The sequence below is a fragment of the Pteropus medius genome, unplaced genomic scaffold, assembly GCF_902729225.1.
Source record: "Pteropus medius unplaced genomic scaffold, Ma_sr-lr_union100, whole genome shotgun sequence".
In the NCBI taxonomy this organism is placed as follows: Eukaryota; Metazoa; Chordata; class Mammalia; order Chiroptera; family Pteropodidae; genus Pteropus; species Pteropus medius.
Genome location: NW_024349225.1, coordinates 5,723,810 through 5,747,103, shown reverse-complemented (window position 1 = coordinate 5,747,103; position 23,294 = coordinate 5,723,810). Strand labels below are relative to the sequence as shown.

Below are 23,294 nucleotides of genomic sequence, written 5' to 3'. Positions count from 1 at the left end.
ACTTCCTGTGCCAGGTGCCCTAGTGCCGTTATAGATCATCGGCTTGCCTCCTTATGGTACATAGGAGGGCTGCATCTGTTCAGAGGACAGGTTGAAGTTGCTAATTCTGAATAAGGGAAAGAGGGCAATAGAGTTCCTTTTGCTTCTGTCACTTGTTAATTTAATTTGATTTTGAGACTGCCTAAAATATGAGCTGTTGTTATTGCTTTTTATTTTAAATAATCAATTTGTTTTTGACTCCAAATCTAATATTGGATTGTCCATTATTCAACAGTGTACCCTAAAATGTAATTCTGGGAAAAATACTAGTTAGTACAAAATACTTTTTTAAAGTTTATAATACCACACTTTGTTAATAATCTGTTAAAACTGGGCTGACAAAGACAATATCGAAACAATATATTCGCTTACAATATGAGAATGTTACGGTGCAGATTATTTTAATTCTCTCACTCTTTTATTTAAACTGCTAGAAGCACTTCTTTTGTATAGCTAATATATCATTATTTAGTCTTCATTTGATGCAAATAAAAATTTATATATTAGGTCAGTTGCTACTCATTAGCTGGCACTATGTCATTTTCGACATATTAATCAACATTTCAAGTTATTAAATAGCTTAAGCCAAAGTTTTTTTCTATGAAAATATCTTTCCAATTAACATTATCACGGCAAAAGCTCAGTTTTGTCTACATAATTGGTAAACTGATCAATATGAGTACAGAAATATATGCAGGACAATTATCACTTGACTCCAAGACATGCAAATTAACAGGAGTCTGACATGCTTTTCCACTCATTAAACATATGCTGCTACTTAAGGTATTCATTGGTATGCACTGAGCTAGAAACAAACATGAGACTAACACTGTCTGACAAGAGCCAGAATAACCTTATATTAGACAGTCATTAAATGTGTACACAGCATTAAAGAAAAAAAAAAACTTCTTTGAACTCTTAGATGCATTTGAAAACTTTGAAATAGTGCATTTAAAATATCTAGGCTGACAGCCTGAACAGACAAAGCGATCAATAGACTCAAATATGATATAGATGTTAAAATTAGACTCAGAATTATTTCTTTATTTATATAAAATACATATATTTGTATAGAAAAATACTACATGCACTTTATCTATATAAAGTAGATATAAAGTTGTACATACTTATATAAAGTCAGAGAAGTCATGCTAATCAATTTTAAGATTTATTATGAAGCTACAGAAATCAAGACATGGTGGAAGTGACAGAAGGATAGACACACAGATCAATGGAACAGAAAAGCTCAGAAATAGATTCACCGAAATACTGTCAACAGATTTTTGACATGGTACAATGTCAATGTAATGGATAAGGTATAATCTTTTCAACAAATGGTGCTAAAACAATTCAATATATATATGTAAAAAGAAAAAGCAAAAGAAAACAAAGAACCTTGACACATTTCACACCTTATGCAAAAATTAACTCAAAGTGGATCACATACCTCAATGTAAAATGTAGAAATATCAAGCTGCTAGAATAAAACAGAAATTTCCATCATCTGGGGTTTGGTGATAAGTTTTTAGTTTTGACACCAAAAGCATAATCCATAAAAGGAAAAATAAATAATCAATGGACTTATCAAAATTAAAAACTTTGGTTTTGCCACACACACAAAAAAAAAATGGTTAAGAGAATGATAAGACAAGCTATGGAGTTGAGGGAAATATTTGCAAATCACATGTCCTAAGGACTTGTAGCCAAATATAAAGAACTCTTACAACTCAACAAGAAAACAAACAACCCAATTAAAAAAAGACATTTTGCCCAAGAAAATATACAAATGACAAGCATATGAAAAGATGTTCTAAGTCAGCAATCATCAGGAAACTACAAATGAAAACCACAATAAGATACCTCTACATACTTATTAGAAAAGCTAAAAGTATTTTTTTAAATGGATAAATCCAAATGATGTTAAAATGTGGTGCAACATGCACTCTCGGTTGTTGCTTGTGGAAATACAAAATGATGCAGCTAGTTTGGCTGTTTCTTAACAAAGTTAAAGATATGGCCCAGCAATCCTAATCTTAAGTAATTATGAAAGTGAATTAAAAACATATATATAGACACCTGTATATAAATATTTATAGCTTTATTCATAATCGCCCAAAACTGGAAGCAACTGAAATGTCCTCAATCGGTGAATAGATTAATAAATTGTAATATAGCCATACAATAAAATACTACTCAGCATTTTTTTTTAAAAAATGAACTATTGGTTTACACACACACAAAAAATAGGTGAACTTTAAATGTATTCATTAAGTGAAAGAATCCAGACCTAAAAACATACTGTTTCTATTTATATGGTATTCTATAAAAGGCAGATCTATAGAGACAGAAAACAAAGATCAGTGATTGCCAGGAGTTGGGAATAGGTTGACTACAAACGAGAGGCACGAGGCAAATTTTAGGTAACAGAAATGTTCCGTATGGTACCGTGGTGGTGGGCACATGACTGTAGGCATTTGTCAACACCCATAGAATTGTACACCTATTCTAACAATTTACTGTAAAGTTTATTGTAAAATTATTATTAGAGTAAAATTTGTTATATGCAAATTTTAAAAATCAACCAGAATGTGGGGGGATCCCAGGATGGAATACAGACTAATAAAAAACAGATGATATAACCTAACTGAAATGGGTGGGGGAAGAGGGAGCTGACCTAAGTGACTTTGTAAATGTGTTCTGACTGGCTACCCTAAGGCTACATAAATGCTTTAGTTTAGTTGGTAAATTTGTCTCTCACAGGAGTATAAATTAGCAATTCTGAAACGACTTTGCATGGATACTAGGATGGAATGAATCAGTAAATAAATTGTAGCTAATGGAAGCCAGATTTCTAACTGTCAAAGAAAGAAGTTACAAATAAGCAAAGATGGCTAGAATGTACCTTGTGGTTCTAGATTAAAGTTTACTATAATCTTATGAATTTACTATGCGTATTTGTATACACAGGTGCAAAGAACAGAAATAAATATAGATTTGTATGTACGTGGGTTAGTAAACACACACACTTTCCCTTGTCTATCTGCTAAAAGGGCCTAGAAGCAACGACACTCCATTAGCAATGAGCACTCAGATCTTGTTCTCTAAATATCATCCTCCAGTAAAAGAAACCAAGGCTCCTCGAAGAAATGGCTGATTCTATAATTGGGACAAGGAAAATACAAGTCTGGAGCTTCTTATAGTGCCATAAAGTAAGGGAATGCTAAAATAAATGAATAAATGAATAAATGAATGAATGAATGAATAAATAAATAAATAAGAAAGAGATGAGGCGTGTTTGGGGCATATCCAAGATCATTACAAGATTGCACATTCTGTGCTATGCTAGGACACACAGGGCTCAGCATATAGTTGCATTAATGGCTAATTTTTTTTTTTTTCAGTGACACAATAAGGCTACACAGCAGATCATTAAGGGAAAAGGACATTGGGCAGAGTCTGGGGAAATCTACTTACAGGCTTTCTATACTTCCCCTTCCAGCCCCGGAGGGGACCTATCACGTGTGTGACCTTTTCTAACAGGGAAAATGCAACGCACATGTGTAACGTTTCTCCTAGAGAGCCCATTGGAGACTCAGAGTTTAAGGTTTGGTGGGGGAGGGCTAGTCATGTAGGCATTCCTTGCCCTGCAACTGCCAAAATCCCAGAAACTCAGAAGGAAGCAGGTGTTTGGTGCTGTAAGTTGGCAAAACAACCTCCCTGGTATGGGGACCTTTCCATATTAGTGCGGGGAACTCTTCTTAAGCCAGGTTCCCAGATGCCAGCCAAGGGCAACTTTGCAAGCAGACCCTTCTAAAGATAGCGGCTGCTGGCCTGCAATGTTAACTCCTGAATAGGGCATATCAAAAGGACACAGAAGCCAACCTAAAACTACTTCCATGGCCAAAGCTGGAACAATTTGAAAAACAAAATAATTATGGTATTGAATTATAATTCAAAGAAGAAAATAGTTATCCATGAGTTTATACTGACATAGGTAAGTAAACTAGAGAGGAGGAGACTTGATTTACTTTACAAAGAATTCCAAACAAGTGTAGAAGGAATCAGGGAAACTGAAAATCCCTATTCGAGCACCATCGTGATAACTGCAAGCCAGATCCCCTAAAATTATTTTGTTTCACTAAGGAGAAACAAAATATTTGCATAGCCTCAAAGTATCTCACCAAAATAATATTTATTAAATATTGTGGTGGTTTAAACGTATGTCCACAAAGTCTTGAATAATCATCCTCTCAGGAGATGAAGTCTAATTCCCTTCTCCTTGAGTATGGATTGGACTCACTGACTTCTTCTAACAAATAGAAGTAGAAAGGGAAAAATAGGACCTTTACACTACAGAAACCTGGAAGACACCACCAGCTTAACCAAGTCCTCAAATGTTATCAGTTAATGTCATCAGTCATAAGTCATGTTGATGTCATGTACTGCTGACATGATGCGATGAGAAGGGTATATCACCAACGTGATCATTTCCAAAAATCCATGAACTCAGTCTAATCATGAGAAAACATCAGAAAAAAATCAATTTGGGGTTATTCTACAATAGACCTGACTAGTACTCCTCAAAACTGTCAAGGCCCTAAGAAACAAGGAAAGACTGAGAAACTATCACAGGCTGAAGGGCACTTAGACGTGATGGCTAAATGTGACATGGACTGGATCTTGGAACCAAAAAAAGACATTAATGGACAAACTGGTGATATCATAATGAAGTCTGTAGTTTAGTTAATAGTATTGGATCAATGTTAATTTCACAGTGTCAATCATTATACTATGGTTATATAACATGTTAATATTAGGGGAAGCTGGGTGAAGGATATCCGTGAGCTCTCTGTACTGTCTTTGCAACTCTTTTGTAAATCTAGCTATTTCAAAACAAAAAAAATTTTTTTAGGCTGCCACGCTATATTAGCTTCTGTTGCTTAATTTACTTGATAATCAAACCCAGAGGGCAATGTACTAGGAAATCTCCTGTTGCCTCTACTGTGTTTCTAAGGATGAATGATTTTAGTGGCATTTGTAAGCTTGGGAGATTTCATTGGCATTTAAGGGACCGATATCAGGATAGAAAGATACCAGGCTGACAGTTCTAAAAGTTAGCACTTTTGGTCAATTTTTGAGTTGCTGGAGATGCCTTGGTTTTATTGTCCTATCAGTAGAGACTGATTTCCAGAGTGCCAACATGGCTGGAAAACTGGGTCTGGACTGCAACCGCTCAGGGGTGAGATGAGTTAGCTATATACACACCCCTACAGCAGGCCCTACTCCTAGCAGCCCAACTATCCAAGCCTGTGTTCTGGATGCTGTTTGGAAATAAACGACCCAGGATGCTGAAATCAAGCTAACACTGAAGCTGGGCATACCTAAAAATGGGACAGTGTAAAAAATGTGGCACATGTGGGCCTAACCGCTGGCCTGAAGGGTTCTAGATATCACTAACTTCAAAAGCAGTCAAGTGCGAGGCTCGTGGTGAAAAGGTGATAAAGACTTATTGCAAGCTGTATCATATTCTTACCTGTGCTTCATCCTACAGCAAAATGTTTGTTTTTCTCTCATTAGAAAAGACCTTTGCAGTTTTACCTTGGCTAAGCTCCTTCTTGCTCAGTGGCTTTTGTGAAGCTACAGTGAAGTTTTTGCTTATTATTTATGTTCCTACTGACTCTCAAAAAGGATCTAAGATGGCTCGTTCCCCAAACAATTTTGCTAACCCTAGGTCTTTATTCTATTCCAGACCATCTGTTCTTCACCATGAAGTCACAGTACTAAATTTGTGACAGTACAGTCATTTCCATGGTAACAGGATGTGGTCTTCACCACTGAATAGTGATTTCACCCTGACCAAGATCAAGAAGCAGGAGGATTGGGGAGTATATTCTAACATTTTCTATTCTTTTTCATGTTTAGTTTCTTACCAAAGTTCTTAATTTTGATTCTAAAATCTTGTACTCAACCTGGATTTTAAAATCTTATACATGCGAAGCATTTGTCCAATAAATGATAGATATGCAAACCAAAAAATAATAAGTTGAGAAATATCAGCTTCCCCCCACACACACACACAGTATGATGTTACTTGAAAGTGGAATTAGCAAATGCCTTTCTGATTTTTATAGAAGAACAGAGAACAAAAAAAGAAGAGAATCCATTTAAAAGGCATGTAACTTCTAAGCCTAAGAAATTTGCTTTGACGACTGTGATAAGCAGTGGAAGGCAGCTGACCTAGTTCCTCCTCAATGGTTTCCTGATCTTGCTTAGCACAAGTAAGACATCAAAGAGTCTTCTTCTGTGAGCTCAGACCCTGTGACCAGAGGGAGACTGACAGATGAGCAGCTTCATTCACATATGACTAGTACCTAGATATTTTGTCCATGTGTTTTAACCTCACACAGCTTTTTTTCTTTTCCCACACAACTCACACAATGATTACAAGATCTTTAGAGAAACTTCTTAGAACACCATTTGCTATATTAAAGGACATGAACTTTTAAGAGAACTAGTTATTAGAGTATCAAAAGAAAATCCCTGATTGGTGCATTAATCAAGCAATTTTAAAGGCAGCGGCTCTGCTGACATACCACATAACATACTATAAATACACGTTATATATTATATGTGATATATTATGTAATATACATATATATGTATGTAATAGAGAAAAAGTGATATATTTGTCACCAAAAAAGTCTGGTATTTGTTTTCAAAGTGCTTATAAATAGTGTCATACTGAATATGCTGCAACTTGATGTTACAGAATGTTTTAAGACTTATCCACGTATTGATATAGAGTCAATTAGTTGTTTTAATTTCTGTACAGTATTTCATTGAATGAATATACCATAGTTTGTCTGTTCCCTATTCAATCATTCATTCATGGGGATGTTTTCAATATTTTATTAGTACAAACAATATTGTAATAGCTATCCTTTCCTACCCCTTGTCTCTATTTCAGTAAATGGCATCTCCAGGCACCAGGCTTAAGTGGCTGGCCAAAAACCTCTGTCATCCTTGTACCTTTTCTCTCACACTTCACACCAAAGTGTCTATTCTGTATCCTGAATCTAACCACTTTTTCAACACTTTCAAACAAGTCCAAGCCACTAACATCTCTTTCCTACTGCTGCAGTAGCTTCATATCTTACCCACTCCCCAACTCCACTTTACCTCATGGGCTTTCTGTCTTTCTTCCAACATTTCAAGCTCATGTCTGCCTGAGAGCATTTGCATTTGCCATACTATCTTGCCTGAAATGTACTTTCCTCAGAACTGAAATGTCTATCATGCTTGCTCCCTCATTTCTCTAAGTCTGTCCTCAAATTCACCTCAGGAAGACCTTCCCTGTCCATCTTACCTAAAAAAGCACTTTCGGCCCTCATCTCTTTACTGTTTAAGTTTGCTTCAAGGTACTCATCACTCCCTGAATATGTGTGCATATGTGTATTTACCCATAAGACTGTCTCAGTTTCATGAGAGCTGTCTTGTTCACCTTTTATTCCCATAGTCCTATTATGATTCTTGGTTCAGGCAGGAAATTGACATTTATTCAGTGAATGAATGAATGAATGTTTTCTTATGCATTTTTCAATATTTCTTCTGAATTATGTATCTATAGGTGGAGTTTCTGGATCATAGAATGTATTTTCAACTGGACAAAGTTATTTCCAAATTTCTCTCCTAAGCAGTTGTACCAATTTGCATTTCCGCCAGCATAGGTAAGATTTCCTACTTCCATACAATAGCCAACACTTGGTATTGCCAGATTCAGAATTTGCTCCCAATCTGATGGATGCTTTAATTTACATTTAATTACTAGGGAGGTCGAGTGTATTTTTTAAATCTATTTTTCTATTAGGTTGTCTTTTTCTTATTTATAAAAGTAATTTATATTGTCCAAATATGAATCTTTCATTTGATATATATGTTACAATTATCTTATCCCGGACTGTAGCTTTCTTTTATATATTGTTTATGGGATATTTCATTAAATGGAATTACTAAATTTGCAGTGTTCAAATTCATTATGCTTTTCCCTCATAATTTGTGCTTTTGATGTCACATTTAAATAATTCTTCCTTCCCCTATGATCGAAATGTGTTCACCTATAATTTCTTTAATAGTTATAGTTATTTTGTTCCAGGTTTAGATTTTTAATTCGTCAGAGTTTAATTTATAACAGTAGCTCTCAAGCTGCAGTGTGGGAATAACTGGGAGTCCCAAGACTCTTTCAGGTTTGCAAGGTCAAAACTATTTTTGTAATAATACTAAGACATTATTTGCTTTTATCGCTTTCCTCTTGTGAGCAGTGGAATTTTCCAGAGGCTACGTGACATGTGATGATGTCATCACTGATTGGGTAACTTATAAACAGCAGAAATTTATTGCTCACAGTTCTAGAGGCTATGGGGTCTCTCACAGGAACACTAATCCCATTCATGAGGGCTCCACCCTCATGATCTGATCACCTCCCAAAGTCCTCACCTACTAATGTCCTCACCTTTGGGGATTAGTATTTCAACATATAAATTTTGCAGGGACACAAACATTCACACCATAAAATATGGCAAATATCAATAGCTATAACTCACAGAAACAAAAACTCTGTGGGATCTTCGATAACTTTTAAGTGTAAAAATGTCTGAGATGAAAAATTTTGAGAACTGCTGGCATAAAGTATGATAGGGATCTAGTTTTGTTTTTTCAGTACAGAAAGTCAGTAGCCCCTAAATTCGCCGGGTTTGTAATATTTCCTCTATCATATGTCAAGGGCCCATATTCATGTGTGCCTTAGCGTTCCTTTTTATAATACAACACTGCACTAATTACTAGAAGGAATCTTCCTATATGGGATGATAAATCACACTTTCCTGGTTCTTTAGAATTGTCTTGGCTCTTCTTAAACCTTTTCTTTTTATAATTAACTTTAGAATTGGTTTGTCAAATTCCAGAAAAAATCTTGAGATTTTGATTGAAATTGCATTTAATTGTGGAGAATCATAATCCTTATTGAACTGATTTTCTATTTTGTATATTTAGAATTATGTACTTTTTATTATAATCTCCTCCCTCCCCCTTTGGTATTTTAACCATAAAGATCTTGCACATTTTTGCCAGATTTATTCCTAGGTGTATTGTTATTTCTGTCGCGATTGTAAATGGGATTCCCTCCCCCATTACATAAGTGTATAGATTACCTATTACTCAGGCATATTAGGATTGCTTTTGACTTTTCACATTGATCATGATTTAGCAACATTGCTCAACACTTAGTCTATTTTTTTTTTTTCTTGAAAAGCCTCTTGGAGATCCAACTAAAAATGATGTTGTCTGCAAATATTTTGTACTCTTCTTTGCTAATCATCGAATACCTTTTTTCTCTAAATACAAGGACTAGAACTTAGAGGATAATGTTTAATTGTAGAGGTTGCAACAGGCTTGTCATGTTCTTGACCCTAATGTGAATGCTTTTATAGTCTTGTAATTAAATGTTTGTTATAGACTCTTTCTGTATAATCCCATCACATTAATATTCTTTGTCAGCTAAAACATTTTGTTTTTAATTATGGTTCTTGACTTTTTATTTGTATTCATTGAGATGAGCATATGGGTTTTTCATTAATCTGGTAAGGTCACAGATAGATTTTAAATTGTAGTACCTTCTTTACATTTGAGGTAAACTTTATTTGTGCTTGATATATTTTTACTGTATAATCTGTTGGATTTGATTTCATAATTTTGGATTTTTATATTATTGTATAAAAAATGAGATTCATTTGTAATTTTCTTTGCCTGACCGAGTTCTTTTCTTATTTTGGTATTGAGATTACAGTAGCTTCATAAAATAAGCTGCCTTTATTCCCATTATCTGGAACAATTTGTATAAAATGGGATTTTCTGCTCCATTAAATTTGGTAAAACTTACCTTTAAGACCGTATTGGCATGGTTTCTTTGGCAAGGGATGGGGGAAGGATGGGAAGAGGATATTGGGAGATTTTTGACTATTGATCTATTTGTTAATGACTGATTGATTCAAATTTTCTATTTATTTTTGAGTGAAAATTTTAATTTATATTTTCTTGGTAAATTGTCAATTTCACCTGCTTTCAATTTACTGACATATTCTAAATTTTATAGTATAACTAATGATATTCTCGACTCGACTGTACTGTATCTTTAATTATAACCCCTTTGAATTTCTAATATTGCTTATTATGCTATTTTCTTTTCAACAGGGATTGATAGAGTTTATTTTATTGGCCTCTTCAAAAAAACAGCCTTAAAAATTTGTCGATCGACCTACATTTTGGGGGTTGACACTATTAATTTCCTAGTTCCTTGGCATAAATGTTTGTCTCACTCTAAGTAATTTTTAATACATACATTTAGTACCATAAATTTCCTTAGAATGACTGCTTTACTTGCATTACACAAGTTTTGCCATGAAATATTTTCTTTTTCTTTTCTAAATTGTTTTCAATTTTAAATTTAAATCATGAGTTATTTAGGAATGTGTTTTTCAGTTTTTAAACATGGGAATTTCTAATTTAACTCAATTTTGATCTGAGAATGTGATCTGTACTGTAGTGTTTCATTGAAATATCTAGCCTAACAAGTGGTCAAATTTTCATAAATGTTTGATGTGTGTTTGAGAAGAATGTGAATTCTCTATTCATTAGGTGGAGGGTTTTTATATAAGCGTATATGTAATATATTACAGAAATCTTCTATTTCCTCAGGATGATCCATTTCTACTGGAACAGAAGTTCAGATTGGAAAGCAGTCTGTAAATGACTTTAAAATAGATAGATTTAAAGAGATAAAGAAATAAAATATCTAAATAATCAAAGCTTAAGAAACAAACACAGAAGATATAAATAAAGGAAAGATAAATATGAAAATAACTGCATAGAAAAAAGACACTGTGATAAAAAATAACTAATAATGAGATAAATTCTAAACTGGATAAAGTCACGAACGAATTTTTTTTTCAGGTTTATTAGAAGTATAGACAAAAATGTAAGATATTTAAAGTGTACATTCTGATGAATTGATACACATATACACTGTGTGAAGGGAGCTCCCCCATCTATTTAATTAAAAAAGAATTACTGAATTGAAATTATAATAAGGAATTTATACAGAATACAGCACAATGCAAAGGAGAAGATGTATTGTGGCAGTTTTAAATTACGGCCACAAATTCTTTGCTACTCCTCCCATTAAGAGATGAGTCTAGCCTCTGCATTCCCCAATCTGGGTAGATTTGTGACTAAGATGGAAATGACATTATGTGATTTCTGAGGCTAGCTGATAAAAGTGCATGTAGCTTCTGCTTTGTCTTTGGAATAGTCACTACTGAAGCCCTGGGCTGCCATGTAAGTAGTCAGATTACGTTGAGGCCACTATGATGTGAGGATATCCAAACCACATGGAGAAGTCATTGTTAAGGAGTGTCCAGCCTTTGTCCCTGTAGCCTAGACAGGTGAGTGAAAAAAAAATACCCAACCACTCAAGTAAGCATCAGCTGTTAAAAGTCTTCTCATCTGACACTCTGGACATCATGAAGCAGTCAAGCTCTCCAAGTACCTATCCAAATTCCTATTGTACAGAATCTATGAGTACAATAAAATGGTTACTGTTTCACACCACTATGTTTTGGAGTGACAGAACACAGACAGAACACAAGAAGGATGCATCTAATTTGTATTTTCAGAAAGAGAAAATATTAATTTTGTATCCTGATCCTTTCCTGTTGAAGCCTCTCACTGCCTTATAAGACAAAACTTCTTATAACCGTCATTTTATAGGCAAGCTTTCTGAAACAGCTCAAGTATCTTTAATTACCATCTATATGCTGATGACTCCTGAATGTACAACTCTAGCTCAGATTGCTCTCAAGTTCTCCAGATCTACATGTTCTCTCAACCCCAGACAACTGCAGTTCGACGTGTCCAAAACAAATTTACTATCTCCACATTTATACATCTCTCCAAATTATTTCTTCTCCTATATTCTCTATTTTCATCCAGTTTCCAAAGCAGGAACCTGGGGTCTTCTTGATTTCTATCTCTCCCTCCTTCACATCCAATAAGTGACGAAGTACTGTCATTATATTTCCATTTAAGGAATTTTTATAGCCAAGCTTTAATTAAGTATCACTAGAGTCACAATATTATAATGAATTAAAAACGAGGTTAAAGTAATAGAAAAAAAATAAAATGTCAATGGATTCAAGGTAAAAATAGTTTCAGTAAAGAAAACATGATTAGTATTGCCCAATGGAACATCAGGTTTGAATGAATGAGAACTTACAAGAGATTGTTCAATTTACTTAGAAGGTTCCTGGTTATCTTAAGGTCACATGAGGGGTAAAAGAGGACTTTCTTCAGCGTATACAGAAGTTAACAACGGTCTGGACTGTACTGTTTCGTACTGGTTTGTTTTAAATGGTGTTTTCACTTTTACCAAAACAGGTAACAGTAGGATGACTTTACATTTTGTACCCACAGGTCAAATTCAAGTGACACATTTTGTTTTTGAGAATATTTGTCTTTAAAAGGTCAATGCAAAGTTTCTCATGGTGTATACCAGCCTCCCTGAACCATATCGTTAAATGGAATCATCTCCAATTGTCACAGATTATAGGCAGCAAGAACCAGGATGGCCCTTCAGAAGAAAGAGATCACTGAGTCTGGAAGTACATTTCAGAGGTCACCAAGTCCCTTTCTTATTTTTAAGACAAAAATGGGGAGTTAGGCCCTTCCCGATATCTCTCATGGAAAGTAGATGCTAATAGATAGGTGTTTAACCACTATTACTACCACCAGAGAGTGTGCTTCTTTGCTCACCTATTACTTCTTTCTCTTCCTTCAGACTTCATGGTTTTCTTTTTTCTTATTCTTTCCCTACTCTTTCCCTACTCCTTCTCAATTCTGTTTTCCTGCCTCTTTTTCTTTCTCACTCATTAAATAGGAAAAAAAAGATGTTGATGTTCCTGACAGGTTACATTCCAGAGAAATGAGGAAATAAATGCAGGTTATAAAACTAGGAGAGGTCGGGTGTGACCTAAAGTTGAGGTAAGAGGAGAAGAGAATTATAAAGGTAAGAGAAGGCAAAAAGGTTAAGTAAAGGTTTCATTTTACACTTATTACTTAAAATGATTCTTTTGTGAATCCCATCTAGGGCATTCCATCTTTAAAGCCGTGATGGTTCCCAGGAGATCCAAAATTACCAGAGGGTGAGTAATACTGATTCCAAAAACGATCATCCTCATCAGGTTTTGTCTGTACAAAAGTAGCAGTACCTGATATCACACTACAGTGAGCCTTAGGCAATACCTTAGGAATTGCCTATAAGGTCTTTCTTTTCAATCACCAGGTGTAAAATGCTATTACATTTATCTTTAATCTATCTCCTTTTCAATTACCAGTGTTACTTCCAGGCTCCTGCAACATGGCAGATAGTTTAGGCTTTCTTTAAAAACAGTGACAAATATAAAAACACCAAATAAGACAACAGCAAAAAACCAAGAAAATCTATTTTGCTTTTGGGTTGGTTGGAGATACTGAAAAATATAATAAAAACCACCCATAAATAGTTCACCTCACAGAAATAACTACTGTTAATATTTTACTGTTTCTGACCTGTTCCTATGCAATTCTATTTTATAGTTACACTTTATACACATAGTTTTGTATCTTTCAGGCATGTTTCAATGTTTCAGTGATGGTTTGCCATTGCTTTTCTGGTTTGTTGAATTGTATATATTCTTTTTCCTGCCGGGAAATAGAACTTGAAAAAGGAAACTCTGCAAAATCTCATTCTGAAGGACCTGTAGTTGACTGAGACACATAAGATTATTTGATTGCATGTCTGCACTTGATCTCAGGGTGCTATGGTTCCAGAGACCTCTACCCCAGCTTTATCATTCTATGACTACCCCATTTACTTGATTCTCCCCTAAACTTTAAATTCTGAAAGCAAGAGTGTACATACCATTTGCACCCCAGTGACTAGTAGCATAGGACCAAATACATAAAAAATTCTCAATAAATTTTTGAAGATTGAATGAATAAAAGGATGAGTAAACAACTAAATACTAAAGTTCTAGAGGATCCATAACTCATCAAGCTTTCTCCTTAGTATCAGGATACAAGCAGATTACGGTTCCCAAAAGTAAAGTATTGGCTTAGATTTAGATTTGTCTCGAACAAGGAAAGATAAAAATTGATCATCAGTTAAACATCCCCTATAGACCACAATCTCTACCTAGGATTCCTACTATGCTCTAATGCTTAAATTTGGCTGTCCCACACATATTTATAAAAAATTAATTTCAATTTCTTTCTACAGCTAATAATCTTCTGTAACATCTAGGCCACTGCTGTCTACATTTTGGAAATTTTAAAATTCTAGTATTTGGCACGCCCTATAGGCTTGGTCCTACCACAGGGATATTGTCAAAGAAGAACCATGAATGTCTTCTTGGACAAAGGATTGGATCACTTGGGGGACCATAAGGAAAATCTTAAAGCCAATGATTGAGATAGAGTGAGAGAGTGAGAGAGAGTGAGCCAGAGAGCGGTTCCAGAGATGTCGGTTTGAAAGAAGACAGGGGAAAGCACAAGCAGCTGGTTTTGCTCCCTAAAAGCCTCCTTATTCTCTTCGGCTTTGACAGATCTTGGATCTCATCTCAAACTTAAAACTGCTAATGAACTGAGACATCTTCTGTAAGTCGATGAAAGTTGTTTCCTCTCCTGGCAATTCATACTCGGTCATAATACAACTAGTCATATGGTTTTGAGGCAGTGTGCTGTGTACTGCTCTCTCTACAAATACAATTCTACAATTTTGTGTTTGTTTTTTTTAAAACAAGTTTAACCTATCTTAATCAGAGTGTGAATTTGAGTGTGTGAAGCTCTGATTTGCCCTAGATACAAAATAAGAGCAGCAGCATCTATTGAGTGCCTACTAAGTACCCAACACTGCTAGGTATGTTACACACATTTTATAATTGAACTTGGAGAACCTGCCTCCAGAAACATAATTTAAAATTTCATTGACTTTGAAATGGCATGTGATCCTTTCCTTAAGAAACTTACATTCAATGTATTCAACAATAACAATAATAATGTCAGAATTTATAAACACTTTTCTGGTGAGAAATCCAAAGAACACTGAGCTTTCTGTTCTATACTTGGATTCGATTTTCTTTCTTAATTTTTAAATCTAACTTTCTATCTTATATTCCAATTAGCTGATAGCCTCTCCCCAGCAATCTATTTTTCTTTTTACACATAATAAAAGAGTTAACTGCTTCCTCTATTCTCAAATTAGAAAACATAAAAGTTAAATAAAAATGATTTGGACACTGAAGACTTTTTTTTCTACACTGAAGTATGAGACTTTGCTGTGAGATAATTGATGAGCTATCCATAATCTTACAAATATGCTCTTTACTCATTGCCTAAGTAAATTTCATTTAATTAGAACTTTCATCTTGTTAAATATAATAGCAGATTTCAATTTCCCAGATGGGTTGAAGATCCAGTAAAATTCTTTTCTTATTGCTTAGGCATTACTTCTATATTCTACAGTAAGGTGGTCAGGAATTTAAAGCATTTATATAAAAGTCGTGGTCCAAATTTCCATTTTTTCTCTCCCCTAAAATTAATTAACCAACAAACATTTAGTGAGCACCCCTTGTATCAGGCACCCTGCTAGGGGAGTGATAATACACTAGTGAGCAAAACAGGCACATTGTTTGCCCTTACAGAACTTAACAGCCAACTGGAGGCAAAAGACACTGAACAAACTGTGACAAATTACAAATTACAAGCATGACAAATGCCATGAAGAAGAAGGGCAGGGTGCTATGGGAATGTGTAGTAGGTATAGCCGCCTTGATTGGGGTGAGGAGGTGCAGAGAAGATTTTTCCAAAGACATTCAAGTTTAGCCTTGAAGCATTAGAAAGGAGTGAGTGGTCTAGGGAGATGTTATCTAGATAAGGGAACAGCTTGTGTAATGGCTGTGAGTGGAAGAGAACACTGCCTACTCAAGGACCTAAGAGAAGGCCACGGTGGCTAGAGCGGTGATGACAAGAAATATTACAGAGACAGGCAAGGACCAGATCACACGAGTCATCCTAAGGATTGAGAACTGTAGTCTAAGGGCAATGGAAAGCCAATGGAAAATTTATGCCAGGAAATAAAAAAAATTTTTAAAGCTTCATATAGCTAAAAAGTGGAATGAATATAAGTATGCATTAATTTACTATTTAATTTGTTCTGGAATGTGTCATTACACCTAGCAATCCAATGATATTAAGAATTTTTATAAATATGGAACAAACTAGATTTCTGATATGTAGAATTTTTCTGAGAATAGAAAAGACCGTAGGAGAGTTAAGCAAAGCAGAACAGTACTTGGGTACATACCCTTAGAATGCTTGGAACTGATGAATGTATGGCCTAAGTATTTTTGCTTTTCATCTACATCACATTTCAACTTGAACTGCAAGTGGAGGTAGTAAAAAAATAAAGGCAGGGAAAGGAAGAAGGTGTGCATGTGTGTCTATGCCTGTGTGTGCACATGTGGTTTCCCACGGTTTTGAAGAAGAGTGGATTTATGACAATGAATGTCAGTATCACCTTCTCTGTGCTCAAAAATAGTAGTCTACCTCACAGAAATTAGGAAAGTGAAGACTACGAAATATTAAAAGATGTTTTTTTCTTTTAGTTGGGTGTTTTAAGAAAAGAAAATGGCAGCTTCTGGGTAATGTAACAGATTTTGACATGAAATATATTAATTGTAGAGACCTCAAGATGGCTTGGTAGCACTGTGCTTGGGGTACTAAAGAGATCCACGAACACCAAGGCCCTTGGACACCATAGAGTGTACGAGACTAAGGTTTCAATTTTCCTTTTTAATATTCGTCAATCTGCCCTATGAGTGTTTACTCTTGTCTTCTCCAGGTGGTCTGTGCCCATTAAATTAGCAGAGGTACCTTTCCCAGAGGTATTTTCTTATGGGGAATTGGGAGAAATTCTTGAAGATTAATAAGGGTTCCTTAGTAAATATTAGGAGAATCACAGGAGAGAGAGAGAGAACTTTGACTAGCATTCTTCAATCTCACAGCTGCCCAAACTAGAAGTTTCTTCTCTTGGATCTTGGACTGCTGCTCCTTGACTATCCTTCAGGCTTAGTGACTCCCTCTTAGGAGTAAATAATGAATATACACTTGGCAAACTGTTTGAAAAAGGCTGCTGACCTTTTGTCTAAGAAATCATGAGCTACAGGAGACCTGAGTTTAAAGGTCCGTTTGTATCTGACTCACTATTTGAAGAGAATGAATCACTCATTTGATTGACTCACTCAGCTCCATAGTCTGACGTGTGGTATTTAAAGGGAGCATGGGGCAGCTTCATGCACATCGTGTACCTGAGTCCTGCAACTGATAAGTCATTCTTCTCACCAAAATAGAAGCACATTTATTAAGTACCTAATTGTATACATGACTGGAAAACATTTAGAATATGTAGGCTAAATATCAAAATAAATTAGCACTTGTTAAGGTTTCAGGGAACAGATGAGACATCTATTATTATAAAAAGGGAGGAGGCTTGCTATGTATTAATTGTCAGGTTACCAAAGCTCTCGGTAAATTTGGTAGGAATGTTAAGAGAAGCTTCTCAGCAAGTACTTGGTGTCTGGTTGAAAACTGGCTACTCTTTTTACTTGGGCACAAATGTGGTTATATTAGGCTGTTTTTAGTGACACAAAGTTTTTTAAGTTTCAACCCTCTAGAATGTGACTCACAGTGTCCTGATATTGTATACTTTTCTATAATCTGAGACATGGATAGAGAAATCTATCGTCTAGCACTGAAAGAAAATGGGTTCGGGTGCACAGCCATACCTATGAGTATTATAGACAAAGACCAGATAAACTATTATTTCAAAAAATAATGTTACGTTGCAGTAGTTCTAAATTATTTATTTTAGCTTGATATAAAAGAGCGAGAAGCCAAAAAGAAAATTAACATTTATCAAGTGCCAGTGTGGTATGTCAGGCACTCACATACTCAGTCACAGGAAGCCTAAAACAGCTAATGTTTCCATTTTGGTCAAGGGAGAAACCGAAGTTCAGAGACTAAGATGGGGAGAGTTGAATGAATACTCAGGTCTGCTAGCTTATGATTATTACATAAAATCACTTAGGCACAAACTGAAAAACTTAAAGTAGGGTAGGATTAAATGAAATGAGACAGCTTGTCTTTAATTTCTTTTAATTTAGATGTAATCTATATCTGCAGGGGGAAAAATAAATGTAAAAAATCTATTGCAGAAAGATGCTTGTATTTTTTAAATCTTTTGATGGGGCAGCAAACAGAAATGAGTTTGGGAAATGTGTATTAAGCAATATGTAAGTTCTGGGACATAATTTTTCTGAATCCTACTAATTTTTGAAAGTTATTTTTGAAATGGGCATCAATGTCTTACAACCTGTAAAATGTAAATGTTACTATACTTTATAGTTTGTAGTGACGACCTGTAAAATGTACATGTTACTATACTATATAGTTTGTAGTGACATTGTAAAGCTATTAAGAATCATAAAATTCTTAGGAAAGCTGCTATAAAATAGATTGTTTATATTTCTGACCCTCAACTGTGTACCTGAAGTACTTTGTTCTTACCTTAATTACTGCCCCATCATATTTCATCCTAATTACTTCTCTACTCTCTGGTATCTCTACCAGAAGGTAGGTTCCTTCAAGACAGGGACCAAGTCTTTTTCATCGTGGTATCCATAATACCCTGGACAGTGCCTGAAATATAATAAGTGTTCAGTAAATGTTTATTGAATAAACAACACAACAAAAAGATTCATCTTTTTGACCCTAATTTACTTATTTCCAGAATGAGAAAATAGTAGTACTTTCTTAGATTGCTTATCAGGAGTGTCATAAGTGCTCATATGCTATTTCCTGGAGAATGAGCCACAGACATAAAAGGTGTTATTATGATGATTATGAAGGGGGTAATTATTTTACATAATATAAAATTTTTATTCTGGCTAAAATATTTAAAAAAATCTAACCAATACATTTTAGGAAAGAAATGTAGGTGTTTTAGGTAATATGTAACAGTAATCTCCATTTTTTTGGGCTCTTAGGATTGAAGAATCAGAGATGAGAACCATCTCTCACTAGGTGGCTCTCTTCCCCGTGAGTGGGCGGGCCCCTTGGTTCAATGAGGGACGACAGAGGCATTGTACAGCTGCAATCACCGTCACACCGCATCACAGCAGGTACTTGCAGCAGCAAGAGGGGCATAGTTCAGTTCCTATTTCGTTAATGACAATCTGTCTTTGGGACTTATTTCAAAGTAGCTGGTACCTTCACTTCCTTCAAACTTACACACCACGTTCCAAATATACATTGATCCAGTCCTTTAATAAGTGCGGTCTCAGGGATCTTGAAAGTCTCTTCACCTAGTATGGAAGACAGCAAGAATCAGATACCCAAACCGAGCCAAACAAAAATAGCCCATTAAAATCTTAATTTTAACTATTCAATGAGGGCTATATTTCTGGAGGGTTTTATACCGTTACACATCCTAAAGTACTTTGGTACAGCTGTTTAAGAGACTCGATAAGAATTGAAAAATATAATTTAACAAAACGTCAGACAATTCCTTCAAACCATTAAGATGACTTCTCCAGATACTTCTCACACGTTCCATATTATTAACCCAATCCTTTATGCCTTTTAGCCCCTACCTGACATAAAAATACACATAACAGACATTCAGAAAGATTTGTTCTAATTGAAATCCTTTTCCTAGACGTCTTCCATTGGAACTTCGCGCCAGTATCTAGGTTTTTCTTGATTTACTCAACCGTTTCCTCTCCACCCCAAAAGACACAGAATGACAAGTTCTAAAACACTGCAGACCCATTGGAGAAGGAAGAAATTTGAGAGTAGGGAGGAACTCGGCCTGTTTTTAATAATCAAGCGGGAGCCCCATTGGGGGTGCCTTTGAGAGGGATGGCAGTCGTTAGCGTCTCGCCACCTCCTCGGCTCTACAAATGCTGTAAACTCACTCGTTAGCCTTCTAGTATGTGTTCCCACTCTCACTCTGGCATCCTTGCGGGGAGGTTGGCTCTGGAAGGTCGCGCTGGGAACTCCGAGGAGGCTCGGTAGCCGAGGGTGTGTTGCGGGAGCAGGGGAAGGTTGAGAGATTTCTATAAGGGGTCGACCCGCTGGGAAAAGTCTTGTCCTCGGCAGAAGAGGGATCGCGGCTGTCGTGTGCCGTTCTCCTCCCTCAGGGACCCCGTCCTGGCGGGATCCCGCCTTCCAGAGCCCGAGACAGTATTGGGGAAACCCCTCGTCCGCCTCGCAGCTCAGCGCCGCCCGCCGTCCGCCAGCCTTCAGGCCCTGCATCTTCTTCGCAGGCCCGGCCTCTCCAAGCCTGGCAATAGGAGGAAACTATGGAGGTGGTTCCCGCTCTCAGGCGGGTGGAAAACCCACGGGGAATGCCTTAGGGTCTCCCCCGAGGCCGCGGGAAGGGGAAAGGGAGGAGGAAATGAACTTCACCGCCCACGAGAACTATCCGGATTCCCATTCTGGGGGAGGCCTTTAAGATATAAGGGAAACCAAGGGGGAACCCTGGGTACCTTCCCGGGAATCCATTCGCCAAGGGAGGGTCACCCGGTCAGCATACATTGGTTACTATGACAATACAACCAAAGCCTCCAGTTGCCATGGCAGCTGCTTATCCAATCCCATTGGTTTTCTCTCTCTCCCTGGGCTCCACTTCATCCCATCCAACAATCTCCCTGCGTGCAGGGGGAGGGACTGTAAAAAAGGAGGGAGTCCTTAGCGTCACTCTGGGCGCGAAGGAAAACAAGAGTCGAGGGACTGGCAGGCGGAACTGTAGGAGGAAGGGGCGGCGTTTCCGGTAGGCAAAAAAGTAGAGAAGTTGAGCGGAGTGGAAAGACGGGGGGAAGACTTTGAGTGTAACCCCCGGTAGATTTGGGCTCGATGTTCCCAGTCAGGCTGGGGTTGCCCCCTCGCGCGGGAGGAGAGGGGTGGATTGGCCAGAAGCCACCAAGCGCCCCCAGCTGGCTGCTCAGCAGCCGCACAATAGCCGCACAACTAGCTGATCCCAAGAGGGAGCGCTACAGAGAGTCGGAAATCACCCGGAGGGACCGGCGCCGCTGAAATCTCGCGAGAGGGACCACACTTCCTTCCTCTGCTTCTCCCTCCTCTTTCCCCCGCCCCCTTCCCTTTACCCTCCCCCTCCCTCCTCCCGGGTCGGAGTGTCCCTGCGCCCCACGGGCCGGAGCAGCAGTGAGAGCAGCTTTCCCCGCTCCCTCCCTCTCGCCTCACTCACCCTCACCCCCACCCCCCGCCGAGCGAGGAGGAGCCGGAGGAGAGGAAGATGGCGGCGGCCGCCAGCACCCGCGGTGCCGCGGGGCCGCTCCGAGGAGCCTGAGAAACCCACAGAGGCTTCGCGGGAAGACGCGGCGGCGGAGGATGAGCCTGCAGAGCGCGCAGTATCTCCGGTGAGTGCCGAGGCCCGCCGCGTACATAGGGAGAGCTGGCCGAAGGTTGGGGCATGGAGCAACAGACACAGAGGTGGTATATCCGGGGTGGCGGGGGAGTTGCTGTGTCCTCTCCTTCCCCAGCGGGGAGGCGGGGGCTGCGAGAGGATCGGCGGCAGGCGGTGGAGCCGGCATACACAGGGGTGCCTAGCCCCCGCGGGCCGGGCTGAGTTCCAGCGAAGCCGGCTCGTCTTGGTGCGGGAAGGAGGTTAGGGAAGCGTGAGAATGTGCGCGCGCGCCCGTGGTCGCGGGCTCGCTGTGGGGGTCGGGGGGAGGCGCCCCGGGAGGCGGCAGCGACCCGAAGTGGAGGTGGGTGTGGAGTCTGATCCTGGTGGCGGGGGAAACGTGGTGTGGTGTGGGATTGGCTGGAACGATGCATGATCAGAAGATGGGGTGGAAGTCTGCGCACCTGGGGTTTGTGGTGGGGGAGGAAGCTGGGGAGGGAGAGACTACAGGAAACTAGAGTTTGTTCTTCATTCTTAGGGTGGAAGTGCTGAGGAATAATGTCACCTGTAGTTAGTTGGCAGGGCGGGGGTGGGGACATAAAGAGTGAGAATGGTTGAGGAAGTGAAGAAAAAGGGAGGTACAATGGCCGGGGTTGGGTTCACCAGTAGAAACTGGGTTAGAATCAGTGTAGTCGGGAGATACCATTCATTAAGAGTGCTATAAGGAACTTGTATGTTTGAGGTAGAGTGACGCAAGGGTACAGTGTGCTGGTATGAGATGGGGGTGGGGTGGCGATTGATATAACACATTTTAGGAGGGGAAAATGCAGACACGTTGGAAGTACATAATGGCGAGAGCATATTGAATGAAAAGACACCAAGCTATTGTGCAGCCAGGACCGTTCCATGGAAGCTGAATGAAGAGCTCGGAGGTAGAGGTAAATGAGGGACACAGTCCTGATGGCAGAGAGAAATAGAGCCTGAGACTAATTAGGGAGTTGTTACTGCTTAGAAAAGGGGAAGGCAGACCTTCAGGCCTTCAGACCTTTCAGGAGCAGAACTAAGAGGGGCAGGCTTATGGGAAGATGTTTTAAAAAGTGATTTCATACCTTGTGGAGGAGGAAATTGGATGGGGTAGAAGTCAAAAAAGAACAGAAAAGTCACTTTAGCTGTTTAGCGAAGTGAAACTATTGATGTGTGAGTGGGTCCCTACATATATATTGCAAGGAAAGATATGTAGTGATACGTCGAGGTGGCTTTTCTACTTTTGAAAGGAGTGAGTTTTATTAAGCAGAGTGGAGAAGAGAGAATAATGAGATCTTTGAATTATGGTTGAATGCTTGAGTTTAACAGGAACAGGATTCGCACAACATGCGTGCCCAATAGGGTAGTTAGAATGATATCTGTATATCAGGATCCTTTTTTTCTCCTTATCTATCGTTTCATATGTCAGATAAACTTAAATACAACCATGGCAAAGATCTATGGTAGATGCTGTAGAGGGGGGATATGGAAACTGTCAGGACAGTCCTTAATTTTAAGGAGTTTTGAGTTTAGTATACATTAAGCAAGTAAATACATAATAGCACAGAGTAAAGATGGTAAGTATCATAAAAGATGCCAAGTGTTATAAGAGTCCAAAGGCAAGAGATTACCTGAGCATTTAGGGGGACTCAGGAAAAGCTTT

The 23,294-nt window shown here is 38.0% G+C and overlaps 2 protein-coding genes across 17 annotated transcripts in view; one reads left to right on the top strand and one right to left on the bottom strand.

Moving 5' to 3' along the window:
* The window catches only part of NMNAT2 (nicotinamide nucleotide adenylyltransferase 2), a 137,975-nt gene extending 116,636 nt beyond the window's left edge, over positions 1–21,339 (bottom strand). Inside the window, exons 1-4 of one of the 7 annotated variants that reach the window (XM_039881278.1) lie at positions 20,733–21,339; positions 20,160–20,527; positions 19,453–19,547; positions 18,751–18,882 (exon numbers count right to left, since the gene is read on the bottom strand). In XM_039881278.1, the coding sequence (XP_039737212.1) occupies positions 18,751–18,777 (27 nt within the window). In that variant the 5' untranslated portion in view covers positions 18,778–18,882; positions 19,453–19,547; positions 20,160–20,527; positions 20,733–21,339. The other 6 variants (XM_039881280.1, XM_039881282.1, XM_039881281.1 and 3 more) reach the window with 6 other exon arrangements.
* Positions 21,340–21,445: 106 nt separating this feature from the next.
* Positions 21,446–23,294, top strand: part of SMG7 (SMG7 nonsense mediated mRNA decay factor) — a 62,303-nt gene continuing 60,454 nt past the window's right edge. For 9 of the 10 annotated variants that reach the window (XM_039881273.1, XM_039881268.1, XM_039881269.1 and 6 more), the window contains exon 1: positions 21,446–21,623. In XM_039881273.1, coding sequence (XP_039737207.1) covers positions 21,595–21,623 — 29 coding nt within the window. In that variant the 5' untranslated portion in view covers positions 21,446–21,594. The remainder of the gene's footprint in view (positions 21,624–23,294) is intronic. The other variant, XM_039881274.1, reaches the window with a different exon arrangement.